The sequence below is a fragment of the Rhinatrema bivittatum genome, chromosome 3 (genome assembly GCF_901001135.1).
Source record: "Rhinatrema bivittatum chromosome 3, aRhiBiv1.1, whole genome shotgun sequence".
Lineage (NCBI taxonomy): Eukaryota > Metazoa > Chordata > Amphibia > Gymnophiona > Rhinatrematidae > Rhinatrema > Rhinatrema bivittatum.
In genome coordinates this window covers 37764776-37782216 of record NC_042617.1, presented here as the reverse complement: position 1 = coordinate 37782216, position 17441 = coordinate 37764776, and the positions used below count along the sequence as shown (strand labels likewise).

Genomic DNA, 17441 nt, shown 5'->3' with positions numbered 1-17441 from the left:
CATGGACATACACAAAACTTGCTGTCAGGAAGGGTGATCCTTCCTCCACCCAATGCGCTCCTGCTAGCATCCAACATTGGGGAGGTTGAAGGACACATCAACATACCTGAACCTACCGTGGAAGAACCTACCTACTGGAAGACCCCCCTACACCGTGGAAGCACGGTGTAGGGGGGTCTTCCAGTAAGTACCCTGCCTGGAAGGACTACCACAGTAATTGTGCCAAGCACGCAGGTCGAGTGGAGAACATGGATCGAACCTTCTCCGCTACCCAGGAAGTGTGAAGAAGATTTTCTCCCCCAGGCCGAGCAAGAAGGGCAACGGCATCGGACAGGACACATGAATGCCATTGTAGCCTATCATCTCCTCAGGATGACTCCCTGGTGTCATACCTAGCATTTAACTCCAGATTGCTGAAGGATCTCTCGGCTACGCCAGCAATCAAGGAGAGTGGTCCCATGAAACGCTAGCCTGAGCCTGAGTCAACCCATGTTTCTGCTATATGCATCATCGGACAGCTGTCACCTGGGACATCGTGCTGAGGGGAAGTCTGCCCGGGTCACCCTCAGTTCAGGAAAGAGGGTCAGTGAAAAACAGGCGTTTATCCACTGCTTCATCTAATTTATTTATTTATTTAGGGTTTTCATATACCGACATTCTCGATATAAATATCTCGAATCTCACTGAGACAGGGCAGTGCTATGAACAAGCCCTCACCTTCCTGGGGTTATCTCGGATCTCTGTTTTACTCGGGCGATAACTGTGCCAGCCATCTCCCAGAGCCACTTAAGGCAGACACAGAAGGCGTCTTCACACGTTGGATCCCAAATCTGCCCAACCTACTGTGACTGCTGCGTACACTCGGAGTCTAGCACTCCCAACTGGGGCATCCTTCAAGATGAAGTGCCCAGGCTCTGGGTCCTAGTGCATCCTGTCTTGCTCCAGCAAGCAAAGTATTCTGATGCTGCACCGAGGCCACCAAGACAGAGCAATTGTGGCATCCATTGCACTTCGAGGGATGCATTTGTCATGGACATTCGTGAGCTGCCATGCGAACATTGTTGTATGCCTTACACAATAGATCACTGCTGGTCAGCAGGTGGCCACAGAGGGTAGAGAGGATCGACCCCTCTTCTATCGAGGACAAATGAGAGACTGTCTGCAACCACTGGTCAGGTTGATCACGTCATCAGAAACTGGAAGAGGCAATACACTGCCCTCAGGGGGCGCCAATGCTCTAACCTTCCAGCTTGGGACTCACCAAAGTCATGGCTAATTCAGCCTGCTTATCTGCGGAAAAGAGCAAGTTTTCTTACCGTAAACGGTGTTTTCGATCGTTAGCAGAATGAATTAGCCATGTAATTTCTGCCCGCCTCCCCAGTGAGGACTCTGTGCTTTGAGAAAGCTCTGCCACCTAGAGTTCTGGAGGATGTTCCCCAGAGTCATGGCTACTTCATTCTGCTATCCACAGAAAACACCATTTATGGTAAGCAAACTTGCTCTTTGGGTATTTCCTGTTGCCCTGCACAGTTGAGGAAAAGTAAAAAAGGTGTAGTAAGGCTGAAAAATATAGATTATTTTTTTTTTTAGGAAAATAAAAAAGCAGTCAAAACAAGAAACAAAAGAAAAGGTTTATGCAATAGGGATGCGTGCATTAACTTTTATCTTCATTTCATTTTTTTGTCTTTTGGAGATTTTTTGTTTTATATTTTTGGGGCTTTTATTTTATTTTTATCTTTTTGGGAAATAATGTGCGCTGTTAGCTAGCAAATAGAGCATCTTGTTTTGCTAATAGGCTGACTGTTTTACTATTAAGGCACATTATTTCCCAAAATAAAAAAAAATTGATGACTTTCATTTTTAATTTTTCAGTTTGTGAAATGAAACAATAATGGGCTCTTTTGACTCTTTTTTTTTTGTTGTCTCAAACAAATATACATCCCTATGGTGCAACAGCCATTACAAAAATTCCTGAAGTGTGGTGCACTCCAGTTCCTCCGTCTCGTGGTCAGTGTAGGGATGAGATTTTTTTTCCATGGCTTCCAAAAGCAGAAAAGAGAGTGAGCGTGGGGTCAAGGGTCTTCTCCCCTGAAATCTGGAGGAGAGAGGAAGAAAAGTCCCCAAGGGACTAGAGATCTCCTCTCTCCGGGCTGGGAGGAGAGGGAAGAGAGGCGAGTTGTTACGGGACCTGGAGTTTACTTTATTCATATACATTTTCATCTGGAAGTGTTCTGGATTTGGTTTTAGACTTTAAATACACAGATTCCTCAGCAATTGTATATACAAATTAAAAATGAAATTCCTGAACCTGAAATTCCACCCATGAAAAATGCACACCACAACCTCCTCTTTCTTTGAGGGGTGAGCAGGCGTTTTCATGACTGCGGCGTGGCTTCTTTATCCACAGGCAAAACTGATATCTACAACTGAACATAAGACTGTATTCCTGACTACTGAGAGTAGCTGGGGTTCTGATGACAAATCTGCTCCAAGTTCCACTATAAATGCAGAAAATAGGGAGAGCCAGGTTTACTAAATATTTTCCAAGAAGCTTACAGAAGGCTTCCAGGTGGCTTCTTGCCTCTCGATTGGCACACACCGATGGCCAAGTGCTGATGGGATGGAATCCACTGCCAGCAGCGAGCCCTGCACAGCTTTCCCTCTTGGCTGGCATTGATAGCTCTTGCTGTGTGTGTATCTTTCCGAAGTTGGCCCAGTGAGTCTTCTCTCCCTCTGCAGAAACTGTGGCATAGATTTATTAGACTGAATAAAGACACAGGTGCATTGTATGCCGCTTACCTCCAAGTGTCCCAGTCATTTATCTTACCTGTCATCTAGCCCTGAACCCAGTTCCAGAGATTTTGTTAGCAGGTACCAGTATGACTGGTTTATGTTTAAGTGCAGCAGTGGAAGATGCCTCAGCAGGATCTGATGGTGGGTTACGCCAGACCTCCATTATTCTGACTATAAAGAATTAATCTTTTACCCTGTAACTCCTGGTCCTGCCATTCCTTGAATAGTTTCTTGTTTGTACAGGCTTCAAATGCTTACACAGGTTTTATCATAGTCCCTATCAGCTCCAGTTTTCATACTCAGCGCCCAGGTTTTAAATTCTCGTCTGTCCAAATGTGAGACTTGCTTGCTCAGTCCCTTTGAGATGTTTAGTCTCTTTGAATTCCCACTTCTTGTTCATAACATTAAGATGACTAAACCTGTACTCCATGTTCCAGATAAGGTGTTATGAGCCTTGTACAATGTTACCTTCACCTCTTTTCCCCTACTGCTAATTAACCCTTTTCAGGCAAAGAAGGATTCTTGATGATTTCTTATTTACTGTAATCTAGTGGCTAATTAAATTGCTCTTTTCCCTGTTTGGCTAGGGTAAATTAAATTGCATAGAAGATCACCCTTGGTCACATCCCATTTGAGTCAGAAATGCCAGGGTAGAACAGCAAATGTTCCTCTGAAGCTAATAGAAAAGTTGTTATTACTTCATTGTGATGTTTATTACCTTTGTTAATGTCAGTAGGGGGGGTGCCTTTGGCTGGAAGGCAGTGCTGGGTTTTTTTTTTTTTGCTTGGCTAACAGAGACACCAAGTGGACATTCCTGGAGGGAAAGATGCTAGGATTTATTATAATCAACTTTCCATGAAAAAGTAAGTTATATTTGAAATGACAAATGGTATATTTTTATTTATTTATCTATTTATTTAAAATAATTTGTTTCCTGCTCCCTCCAAGGTTTGGGCTGGGGTACATAAAAATATACATAATAAAGCTGGCAATGCATACTCTTGCAGAAATAACAGTTAATATCACATGGATACTGCTTAGACAAAGATAAGACAGACAATATCTCATGAATGCTGCTCTATAATTATCTGTTAAGCTGAAAAGGGAGAAAGCAGTGATCAGGATGTGCTGGGGATCTATGTATGAGATTGAATAGCTGAGAACCTGTCACATAATGAGCTGCTTGAGAAAAGCTGCATCATTATCATAGAAATTGGTTTATGAAGTGTAGTTGCTAAGAAGCTGTGATTGTAATGGGGAAGGCCATCTTAAATAAAGCAAATTTTAAAGCTTTTCAAAAATCTTTGGGACCTTTTATTTTATGATATGTGATATAGGAAGAAATGCATTCCATAGTATGGGACCAGCTCCGGAAAAAAACTCTCTCTCTTGTTATACTAAGACGGGCTAAATGTGAGGAGGGAATATCAAAGAGACTTTGATTGGAAGATTATAGTGTTCGAGAAGGGACATATAACTTTAGGGGGTAATTTTCAAAAGGATTTACATGTGTAAATTTAGTTACTATTGTAGCAATTTTCAAAAGCCATTTGCCTACATAAAGTGCACTTACACAGGTAAATTCTCTGTATAATTCAATGGCATAAATTGTAGCAATTTTCAAAAACCCACTTACTTGGATACAGTGCATTTGCTTGTGGAAAACCCATTTTTAAACGTGTAAATGCTTTTGAAAATCAGGCCTTTAGTATTAATGTGATCCAGGGAGATATTATATTAGTAAGGAGATTATGTATTATAACATCTAGTTTGTACTGGATTTGTTAATGCACTGGTAACTAATGCAGTGATTGCAAAACAGGGGAAATATGTTCATGGATGGCAGTTCTTGTAATCATACTGTATATTGACCAGGGCTTAATTTGTAGACAAAAAGGAACTGGAACGCGTGCATGGGCCAGTCTTAAGCAGGTGTGATGGACAGGACACACACACACCTCTTGTCTCAGAGTAAGCAGCTCTACCCTTCTTTGCATCCTCCAAGGTCTGGGAGGCCATAAATAATCCATTCCACTACTGTTTCCTTGGGTGAGCCAGTATTGATATATACTGCCAGCTCTGTTCTGCTTTTTCAGGTCCCAAATAAAAGGTGGCAGAATGCTGTTCTTGGTTTTTCTGCCAAAAATGAAGCCCTCGGCAATGGACACAAAAAGGGGTTGAATAAGCACAAAATTAAAAGCTGTAAGTAGCAGCACCATTTATCAAAGGTAGGATTGAAGCCTTGACAATTGGCACTAATGCTCACAAATTTAAAACTTGAACTGATTCAAACTCTATTTGTGTTACGCCTGTCGGTCGCAGATGGCTGCAACCGCTGTTGCTCACCTCTTTCTTCACATCCCTGACGCCATTGGGAAGGCTGAGGCCTCAGCCAGCCATCGCCGGCCTGCCTACCACTCCCAGGCTTCCCGGGGCGGCATGGACACCACCGACTGCCATCTTGCCTTCGGAATCACTTAGGCGCATGCGCATGGGCCAGTCTTAAGCATGTCATGGTGGGAACCTCGGGGGCTTCCCTTCCGGATGACATCAATCCTCCTGCAGATTTAAGCCGGCTGGCCCTGCCTACTTACGACTTGGCAACAAGTTCCTTCTTGCTAATTCTGCTTCGCTCACTGAAGGACCTTTCGTTCCAGCTTCTACTTCCGTGGCGTGAGATGTCCTAGGTACCTGCTCTCTGGCAATCCGCTCCTCGGAGAGCCTAATGCCTTGGACTTCTGCCTGCCCCATTCCCTGGGGCTTCCCTGGAACCATCGCTGCTCCAGTCGTGAGTACTCCACTCTGCGGACTATTACCTTCTCTACTGAGGACCTCTCTGGTGTACACCCGCTTTATTCATCTAAAGCTACCATCAGCCCGCTTCGCTCCCAGATACATCGGGCCGTTTCCGGCACTTCGCCGGCTGGGGCCGGTCACTTACAGCCTTCGTCTACCCACATCACTCAAGATTCATAACGCCTTCCACATCTCGCTATTAAAACCACTCATCCTATCAGAATTCTCCAAGAAACCTCCTGAGCCCCAATCTTTCTCTTCAGAAGAAGATATAATGTATCAGGTTGAAGACATCTTGGACGTAAGGAAGTGCGGGAAGCGTTAGGAATATCTGATTTCGTGGGAAGGATTTGGCCGCAAAGAAAATAGCTGGGAGCCTGCAGTCAATATTTTTGACAAGGAATTGATCAGACAATTCCATACCTCTCATCCAAGAAAGCCAAAAACCCAGGAAGGGGCTCTAAGAAGGGGGATACTGTTACACCCATCGGTCACAGATGGCTGTGACTGCTGTTGCTCACCTCTTTCTTCACATCCCTGACTCCATTGGGAAGACTTGAGGCCTCAGCCAGCCATCGCCAGCCTGCCTACCACTCCCAGGCCTCCCATGATGGCAGGGACGCCGCCGACCGCCATCATGCCTTCGGAATCACATAGGGGCGCGTGCGCATGGGCCAGTCTTAAGCACGTTATGGCGGGAACCTCGGGGGCATCCCCTCCGAATGACATCAATCCTCCTGCACATTTAAGCCAGCTGGCCCTGCCTACCTATTACTTAGTAACGAGTTCCCTCTTGCTAATTCCACTTCGCTCACTGAAGGACCCTTCGTTCCAGCTTCTATTTCCATTGGGTGAGACGTCCTAGGTACTCGCTCCTCGGGGGCCTCTCCTTCATCTCTGGCTATCCGCTCCTCGGAGGGCCTAACGCCTTGGACTTCTACCTGCCCCGTTTCTCGGGGCTTCCCTGGAACCATCGCTACTACAGCCATAAGTACTCCACTCTGCAGACCATTACCTTCTCTACTGAGGACCTCTCCGGTGTACCCCGCTCTGCGGTCCATAACCATCTCTACAGAGGACTTCATCAGTGTAACCCGCTCTGCGGACCATTACCATCTGTTCTGAGGTACCCTCCTTGGGCATCCCCCATTCCACTGCCCAGTGGTACCTCAGTGCCTGAGAGACTTTCTCTGGCACCTCCCGCTCCGCGGGTAGTGCTGCTCTTTCTCTTTAATAAAGACTCTAGACTTGAACTGTGTCTGATATCAGCTGAGACCTCTCCTCCCGACAGTGAGGCTCATGGGGCTCCTCCCCCTGGGCAGTGCTATCTCTCACCTCGGCCCAGGGCCCACACACCCATCAATCTTAACAATTTGTGTCAATTTTTTTCCCCTATAGGTCTGCATCCCTTCCCCTTCTCTTCCTTGCAATATAGGAGGAGAGATGTGGGGAAGGGGGGAACAAGAGGGAAGGGGTTGGATGAGGGAGCAGAGTGGCTGATCTTTGCTCCAGGCTCACCCTCTCTTCTCTTCTTCCCTGCAGGCTGCCTGGAGGGGAGTGGCTGGAGCAGAACACCCCCTGCTGCTCTGCCACTTAAGCTTGAAAAGAAATGGTGGAACTGCATTCTGGCCATTCCCCCACAAATTAAGCCCTGTTTCTGACAAAAACAAAAAAACCCAATGAAGCAGGAAACAGCAAGTTCAATATGCATCAAATATTCCACTCAGTTGTGTAAGCGTGTTGCACATGCTCATTCTAAATCACTCAGCGGAGAGGTGGAGTTCTTGATGTGGCCCCTCCCACTGGCGAGGTTTACACTATCTTAGGCAATATTTCTAATCTGCACCTGTTTCACAAAATGGCTCCCTTCTGCTTCTGCTATGGGGCTAAACGCCCTGTTCAATTCATAGTCCAGTTGGCTTTCAGACATCTCTGCTGCTTTTATCTTGTAGTGTTTTCTGTTCCGTTTAGCAATCTACATAGTATGTAGTAGGGATGTGAATCGTGTCCTCGATCGTCTTAACGATCGATTTCGGCTGGGAGGGGGAGGGAATCGTATTGTTGCCGTTTGGGGGGGTAAAATATCGTGAAAAATCGTGAAAAATCGTGAAAAATCTAAAAATCTAAAAATCGCAAAACCGGCACATTAAAACCCCCTAAAACCCACCCCCGACCCTTTAAATTAAATCCCCCACCCTCCCGAACCCCCCCCAAATGAGTTAAATAACCTGCGGGTCCAGCGGCAGTCCGGAACGGCAGCGGTCCGGAACGGGCTCCTGCTCCTGAATCTTGTTGTCTTCAGCCGGCGCCATTTTCCAAAATGGCGCCGAAAAATGGCGGCGGCCATAGACGAACACGATTGGACGGCAGGAGGTCCTTTCGGACCCCTGCTGGACTTTTGGCAAGTCTCGTGGGGGTCAGGAGGCCCCCCACAAGCTGGCCAAAAGTTCCTGGAGGTCCAGCGGGGGTCAGGGAGCGATTTCCCGCCGCGAATCGTTTTCGTACGGAAAATGGCGCCGGCAGGAGATCGACTGCAGGAGGTTGTTCAGCGAGGCGCCGGAACCCTGCAGAGTGAGGGCATCGGCACCACCGCATTACGTACGAGCCGCCACTGGTATTAAGTAATATCCTGGGCAAAGGCGCCAGCTCTGTGGGTGCTTGAGCACCCCCAATACTGAGCAAACACCTTCACTGTGCCCAGGGGGGTGTAATTTGTGTTGAGTTCAGCACCCCCAATCATTTTGGAAAGTTGGCTGGTATGGTCCTGGGCGAGTTGATGCGGAGACCTTTTAGAAAATCAGTAGCTTTGGTGCAGTCAAAAGTAAGAAGCAGCCCATCGGCTCACCCCGCTAAACAGATGCCCAGTATCCCAGAGGTAGATGTGCAGTTCTTACATGTAATTCTCTCTTTAATGTGTGTTTGCAGACGGGCACCCCCTGGGAAATGTAAATACAAGCCAAGTCCAATACAAGTGAAGAGTAATCGTATCCCATTCGCTCCAGAAGCAAGTAAGTTTTCCTTTTTTTTTTTCTTTCTTTTCATGTGCTTCTCTACTGTTCCTCATAAAGCACTACTACCGCATTCAAGAAATGGTTTGTTTTTTTTTTGGTAATTCAGTCATCAGTTAGAATAAAGCATTCCCACTTGTTCTTTCCTTATTTCACTTTTGAGGCACAAGAGGAGGAGTTTAGAAAATTTCTCCTATCTCACAACAAATCTTAAGTCAATCAGGCCGTTGCTGTACTGCTTGTCAGCAGAAACATCTGCTCTCTGATTCACCCAAAGAATCCTGCAGCACCAATACCTGAGCAGTACCCTCAGAGAGGGAGCCTTAAGGAAAGATGCACTTTTTTTATGGGCTGTCTCATTCAGTCCCAAGGAAATCAAAACATCTCGCCATCATTTTTTTTTTTTTTTAAAAAGACAAACATAGAAGAATAGAGAAAACAAACAGGAGGAAGATTGTTGATTTGTGTAAAACAAGTAATACACAGGAGCACAGGACTTGGTGAGAGAGGTAACGGTGGTGGGGCCGCTTGGCAATAGTGATCATAATATGATCAAATTTGATTTAATGACTGGAAAAGGAACAGTGTGCAAATCCAAGGCTCTCGTGCTAAACTTTCAAAAGGGAAACTTTGATAAAATGAGAAAAATTGTTAGAAAAAAACTGAAAGGAGCAGCTACAAAAGTAAAAAATGTCCAAGAGGCGTGGTCATTGTTAAAAAATACCATTCTAGAAGCACAGTCCAGATGTATTCCACACATTAAGAAAGGTGGAAAGAAGGCAAAACGATTATCGGCATGGTTAAAAGGGGAGGTGAAAGAAGCTATTTTAGCCAAAAGATCTTCATTCAAAAATTGGAAGAAGGATCCAACAGAAGAAAATAGGATAAAGCATAAACATTGGCAAGTTAAATGTAAGACATTGATAAGACAGGCTAAGAGAGAATTTGAAAAGAAGTTGGCTGTAGAGGCAAAAACTCACAGTAAAAACTTTTTTAAATATATCCGAAGCAGAAAGCCTGTGAGGGAGTCAGTTGGACCGTTAGATGATCGAGGGGTTAAAGGGGCACTTAGAGAAGATAAGGCCATCGCGGAAAGATTAAATGATTTCTTTGCTTCGGTGTTTACTGAAGAGGATGTTGGGGAGGTACCCGTAATGGAGAAGGTTTTCATGGGTAATGATTCAGATGGACTGAATCAAATCACGGTGAACCTAGAAGATGTGATAGGCCTGATTGACAAACTGAAGAGTAGTAAATCACCTGGACCAGATGGTATACACCCCAGAGTTCTGAAGGAACTAAAAAATGAAATTTCAGACCTATTAGTAAAAATTTGTAACTTATCATTAAAATCATCCATTGTACCTGAAGACTGGAGGATAGCAAATGTAACCCCAATATTTAAAAAGGGCTCCAGGGGCGATCCGGGAAACTACAGACCGGTTAGCCTGACTTCAGTGCCAGGAAAAATAGTGGAAAGTGTTCTAAACATCAAAATCACAGAACATATAGAAAGACATGGTTTAATGGAACAAAGTCAGCATGGCTTTACCCAGGGCAAGTCTTGCCTCACAAATCTGCTTCACTTTTTTGAAGGAGTTAATAAACATGTGGATAAAGGTGAACCGGTAGATATAGTATACTTGGATTTTCAGAAGGCGTTTGACAAAGTTCCTCATGAGAGGCTTCTAGGAAAAGTAAAAAGTCATGGGATAGGTGGCAATGTCCTTTCGTGGATTGCAAACTGGCTAAAAGACAGGAAACAGAGAGTAGGATTAAATGGGCAATTTTCTCAGTGGAAGGGAGTGGACAGTGGAGTGCCTCAGGGATCTGTATTGGGACCCTTACTGTTCAATATATTTATAAATGATCTGGAAAGAAATACGATGAGTGAGATAATCAAATTTGCAGATGACACAAAATTGTTCAGAGTAGTTAAATCACAAGCAGATTGTGATAAATTGCAGGAAGAACTTGTGAGACTGGAAAATTGGGCATCCAAATGGCAGATGAAATTTAATGTGGATAAGTGCAAGGTGATGCATATAGGGAAAAATAACCCATGCTATAGTTACACAATGTTAGGTTCCATATTAGGTGCTACAACCCAAGAAAGAGATCTAGGTGTCATAGTGGATAACACATTGAAATCGTCGGTTCAGTGTGCTACGGCAGTCAAAAAAGCAAACAGAATGTTGGGAATTATTAGAAAAGGAATGATGAATAAAACGGAAAATGTCATAATGCCTCTGTATCGCTCCATGGTGAGACCGCACCTTGAATACTGTGTACAATTCTGGTCGCCGCATCTCAAAAAAGATATAATTGCGATGGAGAAGGTACAGAGAAGGGCTACCAAAATGATAAGGGGAATGGAACAACTCCCCTATGAGGAAAGACTAAAGAGGTTAGGACTTTTCAGCTTGGAGAAGAGACGACTGAGGGGGGATATGATAGAGGTGTTTAAAATCATGAGAGGTCTAGAACGGGTAGATGTGAATCGGTTATTTACTCTTTCGGATAGTAGAAAGACTAGGGGACACTCCATGAAGTTAGCATGGGGCACATTTAAAACTAATCGGAGAAAGTTCTTTTTTACTCAACGCACAATTAAACTCTGGAATTTGTTGCCAGAGAATGTGGTTCGTGCAGTTAGTATAGCTGTGTTTAAAAAAGGATTGGATAAGTTCTTGGAGGAGAAGTCCATTACCTGCTATTAAGTTCACTTAGAGAATAGCCACTGCCATTAGCAGTGGTTACATGGAATAGACTTAGTTTTTGGGTACTTGCCAGGTTCTTATGGCCTGGATTGGCCACTGTTGGAAACAGGATGCTGGGCTTGATGGACCCTTGGTCTGACCCAGTATGGCATTTTCTTATGTTCTTATGTTCTTAATACGGGTACACTTATATTGTCACATCTAATAATAATTTGGATTTTTAGCCCACCTTTCCAAATAAAACTCAAGAAAGCATACAGCATTATTAGTAATTCAGATACAATAAATCCCTGCCCTTAAGAGCTTACAGTCAGGGAGGATAACTTTGAAACATGGGTGTGCACAATTTTACAATGGTATTTTATAACATGCGCTTTTCACATATGCTCATATTATAAAATGCATGCATGTTTGCTACACACGTGCGTGTATGTAGGCCTACACGCAAATACATGCAATACATTGAAACCACATAGCTATAAACGTATTGAACATGCACGCTTTACCCACCTATTTTAAACATATACGTGCATATAATTTATGCACAAAACCGAAGACTTACTTGCACAAGTCCCTATTTGCACGCCTAACTCAGTTTTATAACGTGCACGTATCGAGGCAATTTCCAGTTTTGCCAATTAGTCCACCAGTTCACCCAGTGCTTCTCCAGGTCATCGAGACCCTCCTGCTTCTTCAGCCTGAACTCCCCGCAGTTTGCCCAGACCTGTCCCCCAGTCTTTTCTACGCGATGAACACGTTTATTATCACTTATGCCAGATATAATTAGTGATGTAAAAATACGCAAGTAAGCTGGAAAAGGTATGCGTGGACGCGTCTTTGAAAAAGGCGACTTATGCGCGCAGGTGTGGGCCCTGCTCCAGAACGCCCCTGTTTTGCACGTTTATATTCGCGCGCAAATGTGAATATACTGTACGCACGTGCAGCTTTTTTAAAATATGAAATTTGCACCTAGCAGCTACGTATGCATGTATATGCTAATTTTTGTGCTTTTAAAATTTGCCTTTAAGTGGGTACCTGAAGCACAGAAGATAAAATGACCTGTCCAAAGTCATGAGGAGTGTAAGTGGGGGATGTGAGATTCATACGATGGCTTTTCTGATTTCGGTGCCCATTCTTCTAGTGACTAGGCCACTCCTTCTCCTAGGGGCTGATGCAGAAAGATGTGTTCAGTGGAGCGCACCTTTTAGCCTGCATTTGTGCACGTCTTTTCTGCGGGCAAAACTTATTCCCAATGCAGGAAGGAGTTTTGCCCGCAGAAAATGTGAGTACCCGCAAGAAGAGTAATACTTAGCGCCCTGCACGGAAATCCCATGCAAATGAGAGATTGCATCGGACCAGCGCACCTTCTTTAGTGCTGGAAACTTAATGCCTGGGTCAAGGCTGGGGTTACGTTTCCAGTACTACAGAAAAAATAACTGAAAAGGGAAAAAAAATGTCCGGGCGGGTAAGTGGCAGCAGCCGTCGCCACCACCTAGCCAGATAAGTATCGACATATTCATCTATCTGGCATGGTCACCGCTATGTAGTACTTTATCCGGCTACATAGCGGTGATTCACGCCAGACGTTTGAATTTCAGACTATGTCACCGCTTATAGAGACAGCTCTCCTCTACCTGCATTAAAATGTGCGTTGGCCTGTGCCAAACGCACATTTTATAGTTTTTATGTATTTTGTACTCCCATGCATTAGAATATCATTAGCTTATTGCATCTAGAGTAAAAAAAAAAATAAAACAAATTAACCCGAGCGTTAAAAATGTCCACTGGAAGCCAGCGCACAGTTTTGTAACGCTCAGATTATTTGCATCAGCCCCCCTAGAGTCTAGCCTGATTTTGCCCACCCCTGTCCTAGACACAAATGCTCACGTTGTCACTGCATCCATCACATATTATCTTCTGTCTCACACCGAGAATTGCAGAGTGACAGAGCCAGTGTCTGTGTCAAGGTGTGACGGAAGGGCGTGTGTGATACACACACTGATGGTAAATGTGCCTAGATGTGAGAGAGACAGGGGAGCCAGTTGCACTACCATCAAGAAAAAAACTGTCATGCCAATAAAGTTTCTTGTGTGTGCCTTGCCAATATAATGCATTAAGGTAAAAAAGAAAGAATTACAAAAGGACAGAAAAGTGATAAGAGATTCCTTCTTGCATGACACAATGGGGATCCATATTCAGCCGCTGTGCTAGTTAGCTGATTATACATAATATCAGTGCCTGTTTTGAGCATGCGTCTTATTGCATCGGCCCCATTATGTGGGGCTTCACATTTGGCACAAGGGGAGGAACTCTCGGGAGTTTCTTTTTTGTCAGGTAATGGTGGGGCTGTTTCTGTGATTGGGGCAGAGAGTACTCGGGGGCTTCAAGCCCCTTCAGCCTTTATTGGGGTGGAAGGATGGTCACACGTGACATTACCACTGCTGGTAACATCTGTGTGCTCCTGGCTTCGGAAAGCACAGTTTTTTAATGTTCAGATTATTGTACTTGAATGTAACTTGCCTTCAGCTACCAATGAAAAGTCGTGAGCTAAACTCTCCCCACCAGTGTTGTACCCTCTGCAGCCCTGAAGGGCATTCTTTACCCAACCCCCACATTATTCCTTTTGTCCTCCCTAATAATATCCTCTCCCCTCCCCCCATGTTACTCCCTCTATGCCCCCTAAAAACATCCTCTGCTTTTACCCCTCACATTACTCTCCGTATGCTCCCTAATAACATCCTCCCCCCCCCCCCCACCACCACTAATCTCTTTGCCCTTCTAGGTAACATTCTTTCCCTCCCCTCCACCATGTTACTTCCTTTGTCTTCTCTAATAATATCTTCTTCCCTCCCACCCTGCCTTACTACTTACATCCTCTACCCTCCCCATGTTACACCCTCTATGCTTGCTAACAACATCCTCCTTTCTATTACTTCAGCTGCCACTCCTCCCCCCCCCCCCCCACCCCCATTATTACCTTGCCCTCCCTTTGATTTCAATTCCCTGTAACATACTTGAAGCTTACGGTTGCATTTCTTCAGAAGACGTTAAACAGTGAAACTTAAGCAAGTTTATATTTTCCCCAGAAACTGTCCGTGAAATTCTTACGGAATTGGCCAAATCCCCGAAGACATCTCTTACTACCTCTCTGACTCCACTGTCGTTAGAAAGACCAAAGCCAAGGAAGAAAGCCTCTCCAAGGAAAACCATACCTCCAAAGCATTCAAAAAAAGTCTCTTCCGCGTGGGCTAGGAGCATTAAACCTGCACCCGTAAGCACAGGACGTCTCTCGGGGATGCCGGCAAGACCAAGAAGGAAGTCCCCAGCCATGGGCAGCCAGCACACCAGGGCCAAACCCAACGATGAGCCTGGCACGGAAGGGCAGGCAAAGAACACTCACCACTTCCCTCCTAAAGCTGGAGCTCCAAGGCCAATGACAGTTCCTTCCCAAGAGGAGGCCAAAAGGCCTCACCCTAGAGTGCAAAGGGTCATAGCCAAGGAGCAAGCAAGGAAGACAAAAAAGGAACCAAACCAAGGCCCAGAACACGAGAAGAATCTGAAGGATAAGAGACAAAAGAGAGAGCAGCCAGGAAGGAAGAGGAAGAGCAGCCTGTTGTAAGCATTATAGAAATAGAGAAAAGGACAGCAAGGCCCATCCAGTCTGCACATTCCTCAGGCAATGCTACGGAGCCTCTCTGATCTCAGGATCTACCCTCACATTCCCTGGATCCAAAGGTCCTCTATGCTTATTCCAGGCCTTCTTCCGTTCTGGGGCAGACGATACTGCTGACCAACCTTCCATTCCTTGTAAACAACCCAATAATTATATTTATTATAGGCCGTTCTTTCCAGCACCACTTCTAATGTCAGCAAAAGTCAACTTTCCCTTGTATTTCTTCTTACCCTTCTGAAGCAGTCCCTCGGGCTCTACTATAGACAGTCAACAAACCACTCATGGGGGATTTTCTAGTGAATGTGTTTATGTGCGGTAACACTTAACCTTATGAGAACCACTGTAAGGTTATCTTTTTGTTAGTGCATAACCGTATTTAATTTTAATCTTCAAATGTATTTATATTTTTTCTTTTTTCAATTTCTCTTTTTTTTCTTTTAAAATGCTTTGATATCTTATGCTGTACCGGCTCCCCTATTTGGGCAGTCGGACCAGACCCACGTAATAAAGAGATGGGAAGGATCGAGGTCCTCAGCCAAAATGGAGCTAAGTAATTTGCTATACAAATAAAACAAATTAAGTGGGTCGGGATCTCCGAATAGGGGAGTTGGTACAGCATAAGATATGGTTCTCATAAGTTTAAGTGCTACCGCACATAAACACATTCACTAGAAAATCCCCCATGCGTGGTTTGTTGTTTATTGAATAGTAGAGGGGATATGAATTGATCAAGTGTTGTTGTGGTGTCTACTGTAGATAGAAATTTACCCTTAAATGCCCTAAGTGCTTGGAGTTTCCACCCCACAAAGACACCAGGTGGCTGTGTATATTTCAGGGGTGCATTTAAAATTATGGCACCCATAGGCAGAGAACGCAGGTTAGGGGAATTTTCCTTTGGAAATCAGAGAACAGTGTGTGTGTGTGTATGTGTGGTGTGGGTGTGGGTGTGTGTTCGTTCATTCGTTCCAGTTTTTGGGCGACTTCAGAATTTGGCATGTTCCCTATGCCTAAATCCAGCCCGATGCACATTGTGGGCCAATGAAATAAACCTCCCGTTAAAATTGGAATTAAATTTTAGCATGAGTTTTACTTAACCCACATAAAAAACAGGGGTCCCCATGGGATGCAGTAAGATAATGGGATGCATGCTAAAATGTGTTAAACTGAAAAACTCAGCACTAATGCAGAAGACGTGCTTTCAAAAGTGCTTTAATTTTTGGCTGTGGCCGTTTCTTCCACTCAATAAAGGTTATCTTGGTTTACCTACTCTGTTGTCGTGTGGTCAAGGGTGGGAGGGGCGGTCGTCCGTAAGCTACGGCGTGCCCGAGTTAAGGAGTGTCACCAAGATGACCTTGCATGCAAGATTGGCACTGGGTATCCTGACTTGGGCCCACTCTCTCATGCAAGGCCCTTTGGGCAAGGCATGCCAAGTAAAATCAAAGAGTAAGCTCTCTAGGGAAGGCACCTGGTGCTGTTCAACTCAAATGGCTGCAGTTGCCTGTTCCAGAGAGCTTTGATTTCATTTGGTAAAATGACCTTGCTATGTTTATCATTATCATCCTTACTATAATTGTAAAACTCTATGTTCACAGTTCATGATATAATGCCTGGTAACATTGTTCCAGTTGAATAATGAAAAACTTACTAAACATAAATTAAAAAAAAAACAAAAAAGACCTTGCATGCCAGATTGGGACTGGGGATCCCGACCTGGGCACAATCTTGCATGCAAGTTCACTTTGGTCACACTCTTTCTGGCTTCAAGGGCTTACCACCTTACTCCTGCTTTAATGCACCTAAGTGGATTTTCAGGTTCACTCCTTGACCTGAGGCGGAGTGCACATTAACTCACATTTCTGGTGGCCATGATATTCTGTTGCCTTGCCCATGTGGTACTGTCTTTCTACCAGACGGGGCACAGCAATAGAATAACTTTGGCCACCAGAAATGTGAGTTTACTCCACCTCGGACGAAGGAAGGTTCACTTACAGCTGAACAAAGCATAAGCTCCCTTGGGAAGGCACCTTCAGCTACATGGTATGCACTTGGTGTTGTGCATCCTGACTTGTTGTAGGTGCCTGCCCCAGAGAGCTTAACGTGGGAATGTAAATCCTCCTGTGTGTGAGGTGGAGTACCACAATTGGGCACAACAATAGACAACATTTTACCACCAGAAATATGAGTTTACTCCACCTCAGACCCAGGAGTTAAATTTCCAATATAAGCTCTCTGAGGCAGGCACCAGTCGCAGGTTTTCTTTGTTTCATTGAACAGTTGGCAGCACCACATATGCTGTACTAAAGTGTGTACTGTTCAGCTGTGGGTCCCTACCCAGACAGCCTATGCTTGGTTCATCTAGCTGTGGGTGCCTTCCCCAGAGAGCTTATTTTTTTTATTTTACCTGCCATTCCTTGTCAAAATGGCCTTTAATGAAAGAATGTACCCACAAGT

At 44.6% G+C, this 17441-nt stretch overlaps 1 protein-coding gene across 1 annotated transcript in view; it reads left to right on the top strand.

Moving 5' to 3' along the window:
* Nucleotides 1–16247, top strand: part of HHIPL2 (HHIP like 2) — a 67387-nt gene extending 51140 nt beyond the window's left edge. The window contains exons 8-9 of the mRNA XM_029593148.1: nucleotides 8515–8597; nucleotides 14404–16247. Of these exons, the coding sequence (XP_029449008.1) occupies nucleotides 8515–8597; nucleotides 14404–14936 (616 nt within the window). The 3' untranslated portion in view covers nucleotides 14937–16247. The remainder of the gene's footprint in view (nucleotides 1–8514; nucleotides 8598–14403) is intronic.
* The last annotated feature ends 1194 nt before the right edge of the window (nucleotides 16248–17441 follow it).